The sequence below is a fragment of the Lepisma saccharinum genome, chromosome 1 (genome assembly GCF_977018435.1).
Source record: "Lepisma saccharinum chromosome 1, izLepSacc3.1, whole genome shotgun sequence".
NCBI lineage: Eukaryota > Metazoa > Arthropoda > Insecta > Zygentoma > Lepismatidae > Lepisma > Lepisma saccharinum.
In genome coordinates this window covers 166,649,778-166,667,351 of record NC_139229.1, presented here as the reverse complement: position 1 = coordinate 166,667,351, position 17,574 = coordinate 166,649,778, and the positions used below count along the sequence as shown (strand labels likewise).

Sequence of the window (17,574 nt, the reverse complement as noted above, 5' to 3'; positions counted from 1 at the left end):
ATTTTCTTAATGATGTTTCTGTGTTTTGTTTCGTTTCCACGAATTGAATTGAAAACTGAATTTTATCCTGAATGGATTGCAACCACGCTGCACAGGCTCACAGTCTGCACAAATTGATCTACCTATCTAGAACTTATCTAGAAATAATCATGTAGATATCTACTATGCTGTATAAATCACAAAGTAAGTTATATTGATCTAGATAACATTCTAAAGTATAATTATTTACTATAGTTCACCAACCGAGTAGAGGTGTAAGGAATCATTTTCTAATACAGTTAGTAGAATGACAACCATCATCCTCAAAGTATCCCTCGCATATTACAACTTATTTAATTACACGCAAATGAAGCTCTGACACGTATTTAATTGATTGCTAAATCTAGAAATTGCGGGTGCGTACGTTTTTTGTACCGAAACCACAGAATAATCATCTGTAGTTCCATTGTTGCTTTCATTTGTGACGAAGGTGCTTATACACGTATGGCGAACATTTTGAATTCAGTTCTTAGTATTGTTGTCCATGTTAAGAAATCTTTGTAAGAGGAGTTTTAACACTAACTTTTACAATTCTGTGGTTTGACACTCGTGTTAATTGGTCGGTTGAATTAATAAACGTCGCTTATTTGGGCCATTGAGTTAATAGCGACTAGGAACTGAGAGGAAGTGAGGGCCGTGTTCTTTGTTAAATGTACCACACCAGCATTCTTCTGCATTGGTTGGGGAAAGCCACTGAAAATATTCAGAATGGTCGGTGCGAATAGGGAGACAGATTGAGTCTACTTGCAACTGAACGATGGCTTCGATCAGTTAAAAATTTCTGCTGCGTTCGTCATCCTGAACTCTCAAATAAGAGTATATGGTTACATATCCTACACAAATGAAGAAAAATTGCGATGCCATCATGGTTCATTCCCCTCGTTTGACAAATGTAAAAATATCAGTCAAAAGAGAAACATTGCTATTTGTGGAGCACTGGTATCTTTCCGTCGCAATCAGGCATCCATAAATAACTGTCTTGGTACATGTCCAATTGTGCTTTAGGGTTCGTAACTCAATCTCGATTTTTTTTAACAAATGGGTTGCGAATATGACTGTTCCTGGCCCCCCAAGTAGTTACGCAGCGAGTGACGTATAAGTTGTCACATTCTGCAACCAGCTCTACGAGTCACAATTGTGTCTGCAAACAAGCAAGCTAACGATATGGCAGATAAATTACTAACTTTCACCTATTATTTAAATTACACTTGATTTTTCGAAAAGTTGCAGTTAAATTTTATCATTAAAAAAACAACACGAAATATCGCTTTTATTTTTACTTTTGTTAAGTACGTTGGTATTCACCTCTGTCCTACGGGGTAGTGGTTAAATAGTCGCCTTGCAATCAAGGGGTCCAGTGTTCGATCCCCGGTTGCGGCACATAATTGTTCCGATCACACTTGCAACTATAGGCTCAGACCCGAATGGTCTGTCTGTGCACAAAGTGAGCTTACAACTAACTTTGAACTAGCTAGTAACAAACGTAATGACACTTCCATACCATACCTAGAATTCTAACTTAGTTTCCCTGGTATGCGACAGCCTGAACAAGTAACGACAATCATGGGTTAATTATTATTCATCTCCTTCGAAGTTTGCGGTTCTCATAATTTTCCGATTGTAAACCCATAGCTCCTGTTAAAGCTGAAATTAGTCTTTATGATTTCAGTGATGTCAAATTATCTGAGCGTCTACAGCTTTCACGCACGCTTTAGATTTTGTTTTATGTCATTAGGAAGCTTGGGCATATTTGCCTACCTTCTCTATACATCGGGATGTGAATTACATCTAGCGTTCCTTGTAAACATAAAGACGTAAAGATTCAGTCTCAATAGTCGCTTCTAGATTTGGCAAGAGCGCCGAAAACTGATTGCACATATAGTCTAGTAGGTCACTCGGAAAGTCAGTACTATATTTTTTATGCAGCATAATACGTATTAATTTATAAACTAAATTTCGCGCTCTGCAAAGTTCCTAAACTTTTTTTCGACTTCCTTCGAAGACTTAACGAAGTTCTCGATAAGTGTAGATAATCCTGTATGCAGAGATGCTCTGTAAAGCATGTAACACCTTCAACAGCTGACTTTAGCGGTAAGAAAAGCCACAAATATACTAGCGCCAAGATTTCCGAAATCTCGGAAATTATGCAAACGACAGGCTTCCCAGTGACTTTAAGTAGCGACACTAGCGACACTGCTCCCATGCCAAGTCTTTAAATACGGTGGGGGATCCGTAGTATGTGTAATTGCTCATGAGACTCGTGACGGTGATGAAATGTCTTGAACAGAGAGCAGTCTTGTTTCCAATCCAAGAGTGACGACATGTTGGTTGGTCTTTGGGAAGTGGTCAAGCATTCGCAACTTCGTTGGGGTTTGTTTGAAAGCGTTGTAGTGGAAGCAAGGATTCGGAGGGAAGGGGGAGAGCTAAATTAATCGCGCACATTAAGGAAGTCGGGTAAGAGTCAAGGACGAAAGGGACCAGGAAGGAGACAGAAGAAAGAGGAGGAAAAACGTCTGGAAGGAGGGAGAGAGCAATAATTTACGAGAGGCAACTGAGACCGCCTTCGAGAAGAGGGTGGAAAAGATTACGGGCGACCAACTTAGTTTCCCCGCAACCATTCAGACCCAAAGCGAAGATTCAGAGTGGGCAAGGGTTGGGGAAGGAAGATTTACTAGTGCTCTGTTTTCTTTCCTCTCTTGGATTTACCCACGTCGTGAATTTTGCAAAAGTGCTGATGTTTCGTTCGTTGAGAAATGTAACTTCCCCAGGCACCGTCAATATGCAGCATTAGGAGTCGAATGATTTGTGGATTAGACGGATGAAAGTCAGAGTGGACAGATAGTGCGAAAAAACAAGCGCAAGAAGCGATAACCAAAGAAGTCCCCGATAATAATTCAGCCATAATATCGAATTTGGTGAATTCTCACTTAACAGTTTAGATCTCTTGGAAATGGATGGAAATAAATTATACAATGAGCATTTATGCAAAAATAAATTTAAGAGATTTCTTTCCTTTAAGACGTTTATACGAGACAAGTGACCTGATCCGACTTTAGCAAAGCAAGATCCATGTAACAGCAGAAACATAGAGGAAACAGAAGTGAGTGATCGAACAATTTCAGAAACATAGAGGAAACAGAAGTGAGTGATCGAACAATTTCAGAAACATAGAGGAAACAGGATTAATCAACGAAGTAAAATTCATGATCTAAACCTATGTGCAGAAGGAGAGAAATAAAATAAATGCATCAGTAAATACTGTCAGAAACAAGAATGAAGAATGTACTGAGAAAACTTAAAATATATGATTTAAAGCCATTGTAGAACCATTCTTTAGGAAATGACATTGTGAAAAATATGTCTAGAGTTGCTTTACTGTTTTGTATTGTGAAAATTATGTTTGCATATTACTAATATAAATAGGCATTGTATTTTTGAGGTCATTTCAACTGTACGTTTTGGTAAAGGTATAGGTTAACTTGTATTCAGATTGGATCTCTTCGTTTAGAATAAATACGGGATACTTTAATTTCTGATCAATTATATCTGTTTAGAGGACCCGTGAGATTCTAGGTGTGGATATCCTAGATAGTAGTTAGAGAAAATATATTTATAATATAAGAAGCGTGGTATTGCAAATACTCAGGTTTCGTGTTGCAGGACACTCTTTTTTAGTAATGCAGAAATGCTATTGTTCAAATCAATCTTTGGTGTCTTGTTCCACACGTGCAGTGGTTGTCAATACTCGATTAAGTGTTGAGTTGCATTATTGTCTTGGCTTACTGCGTTTCCACTGACTTTTAGTAGCAGCGCAGTACTACATATAGTATCGTGTATTACAAATATCAATTAAACACGAAGCGCAAACGCTAGTAAGATTCTCCTAATGCTCTGGAAAATATCTCAATACAAACTTAGTTTTTCAGAATGAAGCGGTGTGGTTTAATAATAATAATCTTGATGCTAAGACCGGTCCGGCCAAGACTAAAACAATTGGCTATTTTCGCAATATTTTATTTTTGCTGTTCTCTTGGCTCCAACCTTAACGCATGAGATAATATCCCTTGTCTCTATCTTTGCAGATCAAGCTCTCTGGCGGATGCTGCCTCCTGTGTGCCGTGCTGTGCGTCGTGGTGACTGTGACCACCACGGTCATCCACATGAACCGGCTGCAGACGCTGAAGGAGTGCACCTACAACGAGCACACGCAGTCCTGCAGCTGCTCCCCGGTCATCGCCGGTTCCCAGATGGACAAGGCGGATCCTGGTAAGTACCTAGCACGTGGAAGGACCGCATCTACAAGCATAGACTTCGTAGATCTTTATTAAGGCCGCCCTGAACCTTTGACAGGCGCAGGGAAGTCATTTTCGTGAATCCCCCTGCTTTCAAAAAACTACCACGATGTTCCAAATTCTGACAAAGTACATCTGCTTAGAATTCCTTCTAGGGCAAGTGAATCTTCCTGTGGTCTCGCTGTTGTCTAGGTATCGTTGATAGAAAATAAACTTACGGAGCCTCAAAACTATCACAAATAACTAGACAATAGTGAAACTAAGCCAAACGATAATTCCCTTGAATGCTCTAGTCTAGAAGGTGTTCTAAACAGATGTAATGTGTCAGATTTGAAAGACCATAGCGTTTTTTTCCGAAATAAGATGAATTTACTAAATCGACTTCGCTGGAGCAGACCAAAGATGCGACAAGGTATTTAGAACTGATAAAGAAGGAAAAATCAGTTAGCATATAAATATTTCGATATGCATGTACATTATTAACTGTTGCTCTTTAAACAAATATTGGACAGTTTGAGATCAGGATATCCGTTAACCATTCCTTAGTTTTTACTCAATAATTCTTATTTGTTTTGTTTGCGTGGTATATTTTGTAACTTTGATTTTCGGCTTTAAGAAGCAAAACTCTGAGTGCGTATATAGTTACACGTATAGGTTCTAACTATACCAGCGCCATCTAATGAGATCGTTACAAACTTTCGTGAGTGTACCGTTCAACGGAAATGGATTACAAAGACGCAATAGAAATTGGGATGTTTTTCCTTTCAGTATTTCCGTAGCTTTTCTACTCTTTGGATTAAGCGCGACTAAAATCACGTACAATGACAAAAGGTTTTGTCAAAGTTTGATTTTTAAGTATACTTTATGAGAGTGGCGGCAATTAGGGGGAGGGGGGTAGTTGCCCCCCACTTTTGGCCACTTTTGCCCGTGCACTATGCTAAATCTTATCTACAAAGGGAAATATACTGTTTTTGCCCCCCCACTGGTTTTGGAACCCAATTGCCGCCACTATGCTCAGACATGCTAATTCGGAGTGGATATACAGTTTAAAGTTGGATCTGAACCAATATGTAATGTGTGACTACCAAGCATCTAATCCGGTATCATTTAATTTTTAAAGCGACAGCGCTACGTCCATAATTGGCTCATATTAATTAAGCAATTTGCGCAAAATAGAGGAAAATTGTCCAATTCCACAGCAAAATCCTGTAAAGATGCATATCTTCAAAATCGACAGGATCTGAATCGAATATATTTTGTTGGAGTTTCATGGCACTACAGTCTTTGTTGGGACACCGACAATCTATATTCTTGCGCCATCTTGCTGTCCTCAAGGTTTTCAAGTCCTCCTTCAAATCTTACATCCTTCACATGCACTGATGAAACAGCCAACATAATGACACACCCAATCTTTAGCCAGGTTTCGAACCCAGAGCATCTGGATTCGTGTAGCGTTGCTGTAACCGCGCTGCCACGGAAACCGCCCTTGAGCTGTCCTAGCATAATCTGGTTGCGCAGCAGCCTCTCGAGAAGAATCACTTAAAGTTCACAGAAGGCCCTCGTCGATTGTTAGGAACATTAATTGGTTCAGAGTAAAAAAAAAAAAAAAGTTTCACAATCTCTTTTAGGTGCATGATCTCATTCCCACACAAAAACCTGTGCATAAGGATCGTAAACAAACACTAGACATGTGTACGTGCATTAGAGACATGGTACCTGCAAGAGAGGTGGGCAATTATTTATACGAGTGGGTATATGTACATTATGGGAGAACGGGAGCTCACAGGAAGCTCCAGGAAGTGATGAGAGTGATGTGGCATCGGAGTAATGGAGCATAAACGGTACGATGCGAGATGTTTATGAGCTACAAGGGGGGTGGGGGGAAGGGAAACACATCCATACCAACGACTTTAATCTCTCTACAGTTGTAGGGCAGACGATGTGAAGTTCAAAATGCTTACAACCCCGCCCCCTTCTCTCCAGTGTTGTCCGGTTTCTGTGTAGTGTTGTCAACCTGGGTTGATGGTTTCGGCGTGCAGGATACGGGGATATGTCTGGAACGTGTAGGAAACCCACCCACCATCCTCCTGAGTACATTGGATTTACGTGATCAGATCATCAGACGAACCATTCCTTTTACAGTATGGTCGAGTGTATAGGGAGCATTTTCTTCGAACATTCCAAAACGTTCAATGTTAAGTACTTGAAAAAAAAGATCTTAAAATAGATTTTTTTTTAAAGATTTCTTCTAGTAATCAAATTCTGCAATTCTCCATATTGATCTCTTCTAGCTGCAGACAAAAGAGACCTAACTGTAATCATTGTAATTTCTTGCTGCTTATGAGGATTTTCTCTAAATAATAACAAACAATACTTGCATGTATACAAAAAAACAACACATTCATTTGAAAATGAATGTTAAAAGATTGCCTCATTCGAGTTTTTCCATCGAATCTACTGCTTCAATGAACTTCTTCTTCATGTGTGCCAAATAAATGAATTGAGCCTTTTAATAAATGAGATAAGAAGTAGACAGAAAATATTTTTAACATATATTATAGCATTAATAATATTTCGACAGTATTTGGGAGAGTTATTCACCAAAATTCCCCCGTATTTCTCCTGGAATATGAGTGTCTTGCTTACAATTATAGAAATAGCACGAGCAATTAATACGTTGACACGCATATATATATATATACACACACACACACACACACACACACGCATATAAGTCAACTTTATGCATAGGTTAACCGTGATTGGAACTTCAAAGTGGGATCCTAACCACCGGGTATGATATCGTACACGGAATCCCTTGATTGCAAATATATGTAAACTAAGGGTATCCTCTGCACATTGGGGGTATGTGGTGGTAGTAGCCTAAACATCCAGTATCGTCGAACATTTTGTGGAGGTAACGTGATCAGCACCACCCTCTCGCCGCCTTTACCTTTCAGGGTTGCCTAAATTTTTGAAGACTGGTTGAATCCCAGAACCTACCCATGCAGGCAATCTGCTGGGAAAATTCTCGTGCTGTGAGTCTAATGGGAGATGTCTTCTCACTTATAAACGTAAATAAATTTTCGTCAGGCTGACAAACTCAGGAAGAAACCAAAAGGAATCGCACAGTAGAAACGTAATCCGAGTATATTCACTTTTTGCTGTTCCGACGCCGCGAAGGCACCACGGCAAGGAAACCACTCTCCTCTTTGTCTGTCATCTGCTTCATCGTTGAGGAGATCTCTCCTTCCTGTTTTCCTGGAGATCTCCCTCTCTCTTTCCTTTGGCTTATTTCCAAAGAAGCGAGACGGAAGAATCAATATCGAATAGGCAACCTGAAGAGCGGACATATATAATCCATGTTTCCAATACAATGGGGGCGAAACTCCTTTTCTGCTTCCGTCCCTTTTTATTTTTGCGGCGGAACAAAGAAATAATCGATGCATCTCCCTTTCCCCTTCCTCTTGGCTCTTGCACGAGAGATCGTAAAGGTAATTGCAGGGCTGTTTGTCCCGCTGGAGCCGAAGTTGTTCTTCCAAAATATAGCCATTCCGCGACGTTTAGTGATCTCCATAAATTCCATACGGTTAGAAGAGACGTTGTACTTTCTGGAAACTTTTGAGAGTTTAATGGATTCCGAGAGGAAGTAAGAGTTCTCCTATAAGTTTTCCTGTATCGACGTTTGACTCCAGCAGTTGCGATAGTAGTGTAAAATACAATAATATAAACTCGATAAATGATGAGCTCCCTCAGGCAGATTTGGCTACACTTAAAACTAGCTCAAGATGTGCATATGAGCTTATTGCTCAAGTGTGGTACTCTGTCTAATCCAAGATTTTTGTAAAAATGCCCTCGGGAATTTCCCGTGAAATGATGAGCCCCCTTAGATTGATTTGCCTACACTTACAAAAGCTACATCTGTGAGATTGTTGTCCATAAGCTTGTTAAAAATATGGCCCTTCTTGATATTGTTTTTGCTACACTTAAAACTAAGCCAAAGAGCCACCCACACCCACCCACACCCACACATATTTACTTCCGGTCCACTTCCGGTTTAAGTTCAATTGGACACCAGGCCCAACTTGCATATCTAGTACTAAGACAATGCATTTTGCAGAGGCCTTCTAGAATTGCTCTGTGACTCTCTCATTTCTTACATCATAAACATATGATTTTTCACCAATAAGAATAACACTATATATAGTGTCATCAGGGAGTGCATCGTGGAATGCACAGATAATTTTAATGTTTGTCCTGTCATTAACCACAACTTGTTTCCTTTTTGAGGTGTTGATGACAAACATGGGTCTCTGTGCTTTGAATTCATCTGGTGTGTAATACATGTCTGTATTGCCAGTAGTGACCCTTTTGTATGATGTAAATGCTTCATATAATTTAAGGAAATCATCCTTGGACATGTTTAAATTATAATTTTCTCTAGGAAACACCTCATTTCTGCCATTTTTAAGATATATGTTCTTGATGTTGCAGTTATCAAATTTACTTGAATTTTTTTCCTGATTATTGTGTCTTCCAGTCTGAAACAGTACCACCACAAAATCTGGCATGTCATATTGTATACTGGAGAATGAATTTGTAGCATCAAACTCATAATAGGTACCAGTGGCAGGCTTCTGTACACATTGATATGTATAAAATTGTTAAGGCACCTGTGGATTTTTTAGGATATCTGCTTTGTATTTAAGAGCATAACTGGCTTCATATTCAACAACTGGAATTCTTAGCTCCATAGTTTGAATAATGCATTTGCCTTCATCAGGTAGGGTATTAGGCAGAGCTTCCCCTGTAGAGTTTAATGTACTGTACCTCATCAAAGCATTATTATCATTGGCAGCTCTTCTAAATGTAATTCTTAAACCACCCTTCCACATAATATCTTTGTAATCTGAGAAGAATCCTGGAAACAGGCGCATAGGAAACAGCACTGTGTGGCTTTTAGATATAATTTTATCACCAGCTTCAAATCCACCTATTTTGTAGTAAGAAGCCTCGGTTTTGGATAATTTTAGTGTGGCCAAAGCTGTAGAGGTAATGCCAGGGTAATCTACTCTGTTTATAACAACACCATGTTTTCTGATCTCAATTTCAGAGAATAGATGTGGCACAAAATTGTCTACCAATCTTATATTTGAATTTGCAGGATAATCTGTACCATTGAGCTTTACAACATCAAATTTGATGTATAGATCTGCTCTGTGGGGGTGTATAAAGCTATCCCCTACATCAAGATCAACCTCAATCTCTGTGTTGGGTTGATTTAAATTTGCAAAGGTCCTCCTCTTTGGAGGGAATGATTGTAGCTCATAACTCTCAATATTTTCCATTTTTTTTGTATGTATTTTTATTTAAATATTAATCTCTATGATAGCAGTTGTTGTGGCTCCAGGAAAATCAACTAATTCTTCTTTTTCATTAGTGACCATCAACTCAATGTAATCTATTCTATTATGGCACACAGAAAAATATAATGTTGGGGATGGAGTGTAGATGATTGTCTCCATAAATTCAGAGTTAGGTTTGAATGTTGCAATGATGCCAGTTTGTTTGTGAGTGCCTATGCCATTTGATTTGGTGATCATACCCTCGGCCACATTACAGTGAATATTTAGAGTTTCTATGGCTAAGAATTTAGGTATATTAATGGCAGTGTGTTTAATGGCTGGTTCAAGTTTTGTGTTGTTCTCAAAGCCTAACAGCTCTCCTATAGTACCCAGATCCACTGTTTCTGTAGCAGACACAATCTCTACTCTGTGAGTGACAGAATTTTGAGTTAATACTATACCTCTAGGTAACTGAGCATTTAGAGTAGATAGATTATATCGCCCTGGAGTGATAACAATTTTTTGATCACCAACTGCAATTGTGTTGTTGTGGTGTGTAATATTAGGGATCAAGTACATGCCATAAAATGCTCTGAGAGCTATTGTTTTGGGATACACTATATCATCATGTAATCTAAGTTTCAATATTGAATTTTGGCTGGTGAGATGGAATACTCCCATGATGCTTCAGATACCACAGGGCCTTTTGAAAATCTTCAATTGATGGTTTATTTATTTGAGACAGATATCTAAGAACAGATAAACACAAATGTCCACAATTAACATCTTTGAAATTTTGAACACGGGTATTATTGTAATAAAGATTAGTTGATTTTTGATATTTTACTAAATTTTCAGGTGGAACACCTCCAAATGAATCAAACACAAATGCCTCATCTTTTAAATATTTAAGATAGCAGATCCAGTCAGTGCCCTGATTTTTGTACTTATCCAAATTAACAATGCCACACTCTTTGTTGAGTGGTTGTTCTGGTAAAGAATCAGACATGTATACACCTCTAAAATTTTTGATGCCCAGTGGCTTGATTAAAGCTTCAATATCTTGGTTTGTAAGCGGCTCTTGTTTTTTTAAAACTTATTCATGGCTCTCTTAACACCTTTGCCTTGTTTCTCCATGGCCAGGTTATGGCGCTTCATTTCATCTAATTCTGCCTTATTCTTCTTGGCATCTATTACTGTTTTTGCTATGGCAGCTGATCCCCCAGCCAAGCTCCCCACAGCCCCCAAAGCTGCTAAGATGGCCGGGATAGTAAATATGAAGCCACCCACATGTGATTTTTTTCTAGATTGTTGTTTTTTTTAATTGAGGGGTACTAAGTAATAATTTCATACCATGGCCCTTGGCAAGACAAATTTTTTTTTCTTGCGCTGCTTTTTGGTTAAAAGACTATCAATAGTTTTAAGAGATTTAAGACCTGCATAAGGTATAATGATACATAACACCCTTGGCCTTCATCCTAGGTTTATTATATACATATTCACAACCCCCACCCCAGTTTTTGTTTGGTGTTCATAGCTATGGTGGTCCCCAATGCTGCGATTCTTTCACTTAAAGAAGCATCTTTGCTTACAAATCTACCACATGCAGCCTCTTCTAATTTCTTGTCTGCAACATGTCGCCTATCAAGATCAGAATGTGTGTTGTATGCTATGTCATGGTCTCTACAAGCAACATCTAGGGGATTAACACCAGGATCTACTCCGTTTAATCTATGATCTAGTTTTGTGCCTGGACCACAATACTGATAGCCTGGAATGTGTAGTTCAAATGGCAGCTTGTTTATGATGTCATTAACCAGCCCCCGACCCTCAGAGATATTCCAAAATTTAGGTGGTAGAGTATTAATAATTTTTATAAGATATCCAATCCCCTTAGTGTCATTCACTATAAAATTAGACAATTTGGTGCTTATCATGTCCATAATTCCAACCTTTTCATTGTAAAAATTGTGGTTGCCAGCATTTTCCTCCCCAGCTATCACCAGCAACCTATCTACAAGTTTCCTGACATCATCAACCCACACAAATTCTTTAGGCAGGGTGTTGTATTGTTTGATTCCACTACCAGTCTTCATCTGTGACCATATGGGCTTGATTAAGTTGTTGTATTTTGCCCCACTGCTAGACTTGACTCTTTTTTGTGTGGGATCATTGTTCTGGTATAGAGCATCTGATTTTATTAATATTTCTTTGTAATGCTCATAATCTTGATCTGTATAGCTGCCAGGCCTTTTCCTAGTCATCAGTTCCCACAATCCAGGTGTGCCGGGATACTTAACAAAAGCACCTTTTTCTCCAAGATGAGATTCTGAATATACAATCAGATCATAAATGTTACTCTAAAATTGCCAATTCTATGTATGATGCTACCATCACGCTCTGTGTCAGCATATAAGCCAAAGACCTCATCTTTGTTGTCTTTAGGTGTGCTTAAATATTTTTGAGCAAGAAGACCCAATTCAATAGGATCCAGAGTAGCTTCAATTCTTCGAGGAGCAACAGGACTAGGTGTATGAATACTAGAAAGTGGGGTGATTGGATAATCTAATATGTTCCTAGCAGCTACAGGTACAAGCTCTGTGATCAAATTTTGATTTTGTTCTGTAACAGTTTTGATATTTTTACCTAATTCACTAATAGCATCAATAATGGGCTGTTCTGTTTGCTTGTGTTGTTCATAGATTCCTCGGTTCTCTGATTTCCATCCCTTAAATCTTTTTACAAGATAATCTCTTAATTTAAGATCATCAATGATTGGCCTTTTCATGGTTATTTATATATGTTTCAATGTCTAGAAAATTGTTGATTTTATTTCTGTATTTCCCACTATTGGGTTTCCTTGTCATATCAATTGTGACAAACCCATAGCTGTCCTGGTTCCAGCACCTACTGCAAAACTTGTAAAAATCATTGTAGCTCAAGTCCCCACCTACATATTCATCAAGTATGTGTTTGAGGTTGGTATGATCTTGATGAAACACACATATAAAATTGCTGTTGTCCCGGATCAGCTGCTTCGGTATTTTAGAAAAAGTCTGTGCCAGGTAGAAGCAATCAATGTTTTGTGTCGGCCCTGTGTAAAGAAATTTCTAACCTTGTTTTGATTATCCAGTATAATGTCATCAAACACAACAACAGAATTATCGAGACAGTCATGGAGTGGCTTAACATCTGATTCAAAAGTGGCTATATCCAATCCATCATATAGCTTCATCAGCTGCTGATATTTTAATTGTTCCAAGCTCTTAGAGAAGACATACAAGTGCCTGTTTTCCCAGTCTAACCAGTTGGGTGCCAATAAAAAATTATCAATCATTAGTGTAGTTTTACCACAAGCCGATGGCCCAACAATAAGACATCTAATATTATCAGGCAGCAGCATTCCATTTCTCTTATTCTGCTGTTCAGGCTCTGGCAGCCTCTTTATAACATCCCAGGTGTTCATAGTATCACTTTGTCTGCCTCGATCCAGCTGTGTTCTGGGAGTTCTAGCCATTTGACATGTATCTTGTTGCCTTTTCTGCGGATGATTTTTTCTATGAGATATGTGTCAGGCTGCTTAGTTTTGCTGAGTTCTTCTTCATAAAACCTGCCTTTGAGAATTTCTCCTCGGTGGTCTTTTATTATATATGTGTATCGGGTCCCAGGTTTAACTTGAACCACTGTAAATAATTCAGTGCTCCAGTTTCTGGTAAAGCCTCTTTTGAATAAGTGCTTATATTTGCTGATTCTTACTTGATCACCTACCTTGTATTTGGCTTTTCTTGTTGTTGGCTGGTATTTAGGATAGTAAACAGTGCTGATCAATTTTTGCTCATCAGATGAAGTTACCTCAGAGGGTTTCATGTTGATTGTAGAATGGACCGAGTTGTTATATTTATGTAGAAGTTCTGGAAGAATATTAAGCCATTTATAATTACATTGAAGAGTAAATTGTTTATACATAAGATTTTTTAGGGTTTTGTTGAATCTTTCTACAATAGAGGCCTTGAGATCACTGTAACTCGAGTAATGTTGTATTGACTGGCTTTTAATAAATTGTTGGAACACAGAATTATAGAATTCTTTGCCATTATCTGTTTGCAGATAGTGCGGTGATCTTCCACTCTGATTGATGATTGTCCTGAAGGCTTCTGTAACACATTTTCCAGTCTTGGATTTGAGTGGCACAGCCCAGGAAAATTTTGAAAATGTATCTATGACAGTGAGTAGATACTTGTAGCCCTTGTTGATCTTGTCTAAGTTTTTCAGCTGTCCACTTGCCATCTCAACCAAGTAACACTGCCACAAATCATCTATGCCTTTTGTAACCACTGGCAGTCTCTTATAATTATGTCTGGCTTGTCTGTGTAATTCATCAACAATAATTTGTCTACACATAGTATGTAAACAAGAATATTGCAACTATGGGGTGTTCAGCAGCTGATACTACAGGATTTTCTAAATACAGTTTGTCTCCTATTTGTATATTAAATTCCAGAGAGCCATCATCTTCAGCATAAGATGTTTCTAATGTATTGGGATCTGTAAAATCCTCTAACTCTACACTGGTGATTTTTGCTTTGTTATCAGCATTTGTTATTGATAAGGTAGGGTAGTGGTGTGCCTGTGGTTGAAGCCAATATTTGATCTTGATTGGTCTAAGTGTGCCCCCAACAAAAAACTGGTAATAAAATTGTGCAGGGGACAGCATATACATTTTGCCACCTGGTGTAAATGGTGAATCATATTCTTTGTTGGGGATACTGTACAATTCAAGAATTACTGTATGTTTAGGATTCTCGATTAGGCCAGTTATTTCTTTTTCTGCTGTAAGCAATCTACTTGTTACAGATTCAAGGTGCTCATTGATAGTCCTAACAACATCATCATGGCCTGGCTTGATTTTTATGTCCACAACAAGCTTTTTGTATTGTTGCACAATCTCTTGAAGCTGTGTGGCAAAAACAGACAGAGCATTTGCTTGGTTGGATTCCATGGTCCCTAGCTGTTGCTTGATATTAGCTACAATTTGCTGTAAATTTTCAACAACTGCCAATTTTGAATTTTGAGCAGTAAGATCATGGACTTGTCTTCTGATATCCTCAAACAGGGCATGCAGTTCATTAATATGTTGGTTAGTTGGTAGAGTGGCCACTGTCTGAGTAAGTTGTTTGATCTCTGTCTGGATATTCTTGATATCTTCTGATTTCAATATGCGATTCACAGCTCTCTTAATATTTTTAAGTTCCTGTGATGTAGGCAGATTTGATACAGTATTCTGCAAAGATTCAAGTGCCAATTTTATATTATTTAATTCAGAAGCATCAGCCACACTTTGCATAGCATCTTGAAGCAGGGTTATGTCTGCCTGAGTAGGTGTTGATTGTTGTAAAATTTCAAGCTTTGTTTGGATATCATCGATCAAGTGATGAAAATGAGATAGCTCAGATTCAGTGTTGAGGTTTTCAAGTTTTGTGATCTGTTGCTGGACACTGACAAGGGTGTCTACAATACCAGGCAAGCGGGATTCTAGAGATTCTTGTACATTTGTCAGATCACTTTGCACTGCTGCTATGGTACCCTCAAGATGGGTTATGGTACTCTGAATTTTTCCAAAATCTTCATATGTTTCAAGTTGCAGCTTAATGTTGGCAACACTCCGAGTTATAGCACTCAAAGCATCAGAAGATGGCAAGTTGTTCATAAAATTTTCAAGTGTCTCAATTTTTTCTTTAACTTCAGCTATGGCATTCTTCAGAGGGTCCAGATTAGGTATCTGTAGTGATTGAATCTGTTCCTTTAGAGTGGAAATCACTAGATCAAAATCTTCTTGTGACTTTATGCTTTTGTCAATTGTTTGGAGCTGTGTCTGGACATTATTTATCTGCTCTTCCAATTGTTGCTTCAATTGCTCAGAGTTGGTAGCCTGAGTCTTAAATTTGGCTTGAAGAGCTGCTACAGCTTCCTCTAAATTATGAAAATTATCCAATGTAGCCAAATCAGTACATTTTTGAAGCATCAATTTGAGTTCTGAGTCAATTTTAAGAAGAGGGTCCATGCATTGTGATTGTAAATTTGTAATTTCTAGTTGAAGACTGGCATTGAGTGTGGTTTGTAAAGCTTGTAAATCACTTCTTAATTTTTTGACTCTGACATCAAGCATCAGAATCTCATCACTGTGATCTTCATGTCTTGTATGGCCAAATATATCATTAGGCATTTTGATTTAGTGGTTATTTATTATTGAATATCTAATTCTTAATTCTATAAAAAAGGTATAAGCTTGTCATAGGATCCCGGGACCTCAATATATAAGCAGTCACCAGCAGAAACAGTATATACAGTGCCAGAAATCATGTTTGAGTGCTTAATTCTATAAATATTTTTGCCTACTGAAATCTTGACATTACCCTCGGGAGTTGTAATAAATTGTAATTGACCACCTACAGGTAATTGGTAATGATTTAAATTATTGTTAAATATGTACAATGTTTTACCTGTTTCATCATCAACATCTGTAAGTATGCTGTTCAGATGAATAATTAACAAACCATTTAGTTTAGATATCATAGATTGTATATCAGAAGAGGGTGCTGGTGTTGGCAGGTCCATAATAGCCTGTTTTTTGAACCCAAATAAGTTCATGGGCATGTTTATTTATTTCAAATCATGTTCTGTAATTGGGCATTGATTACCACTTCTCAAGTCACAATGACCCCATGGTAGAGTATGTATGCCACATGATAAAATACATCTCTTATCATCATGTGGGTCCAGAGCCACTTTTCTTACAACATTTGTAGTCAACAAGTGATCCTCACTCTGGATTCTGCATTCTGATGTTCTAATTAAACTCTGGGATTTGAGACAATCTTCATAATCTTTAAATTGGAGCTCTTTGTCCACAATTACTCTACCAATACCCTTGGCTTTTTTTGCAACAGCACCACTCCATGTTTCAAAGCTGTACATCTTGGCCCTTAACCCAGCAAATGCCACAATAACATCACCAAGTGTCTCATCTTTTAACTTCCCAGGCACCTTTTTGTTGTGGGGTTGAATCTTTGTATCTTCACTGGTATCAAAATATTCAAGCAATGCAGGCTGTAACATATCTTGATAAACATCTTCTGTCTGAATATCAAGAATAGAACTATCTGTGTCCATGTACATCAGTTTTACACAATCACCATAAAAAGGCTTCAGTACATCATAATAGAGCTCCAGCATGTGTAATTTGGCCAATTCCAATATCACAGCCCCTACATAAATAGGCTTATCAAACTTAATCTTTGTTTTTTTCATGTTGAAAAGTGCCATATTTTCATCATAAATTCTTCTGTAGTTGAAATTAGGCTTTGCTATCAATTTTTTGCTCAGGCTGGGATCAGTAATTAATTTAACATCAGTATGTTTTCTGACATTTTCTATGGTTTTGCCATACACTGAATTTACCATCAATTTAAACAAGGTCTTATCAAATTGGCTCATTGCAGATGTTCGAAGCTCTGTGTTTGTATCAATATATGGTTTCAACCATCTTGAGTGCCTGAATCTCAAAACTTTGCCAACTTTGGTCACTTGAACACCATGGTTCATTAGGAACTGGAGGTTTTTGTAATATATGACATAATCCTGTTTTGGCTCTAGAGTCATCATTAGCTTCTTCTGTTTAGAGCCAGGTGAACACTTAACCTCAGGAATTGGGGGCAGATCAGAAAATGTGTTGTGTAAGTCATCAGGAATTGTCAGATCAACTTCTAAGAACAGGTCGTAGTCACTGTCATCAAAATCCTGAAGATCTTCAATATTGAAATCTTCGACCCACTCAAGCCCTGCATATGGCAGTTTATCCATCATAGCATTACCATACAGGCTATTGGCATCCACATAAA

General features: G+C 38.1%; 1 protein-coding gene across 2 annotated transcripts in view; it reads left to right on the top strand.

The window, feature by feature from the left end:
* The window catches only part of LOC146003747 (uncharacterized), a 367,150-nt gene that overhangs the window by 331,551 nt on the left and 18,025 nt on the right, over window positions 1-17,574 (top strand). For both annotated transcript variants that reach the window (XM_083142152.1, XM_083142159.1), the window contains one exon: window positions 4,122-4,305. In XM_083142152.1, coding sequence (XP_082998278.1) covers window positions 4,122-4,305 — 184 coding nt within the window. The remainder of the gene's footprint in view (window positions 1-4,121; window positions 4,306-17,574) is intronic.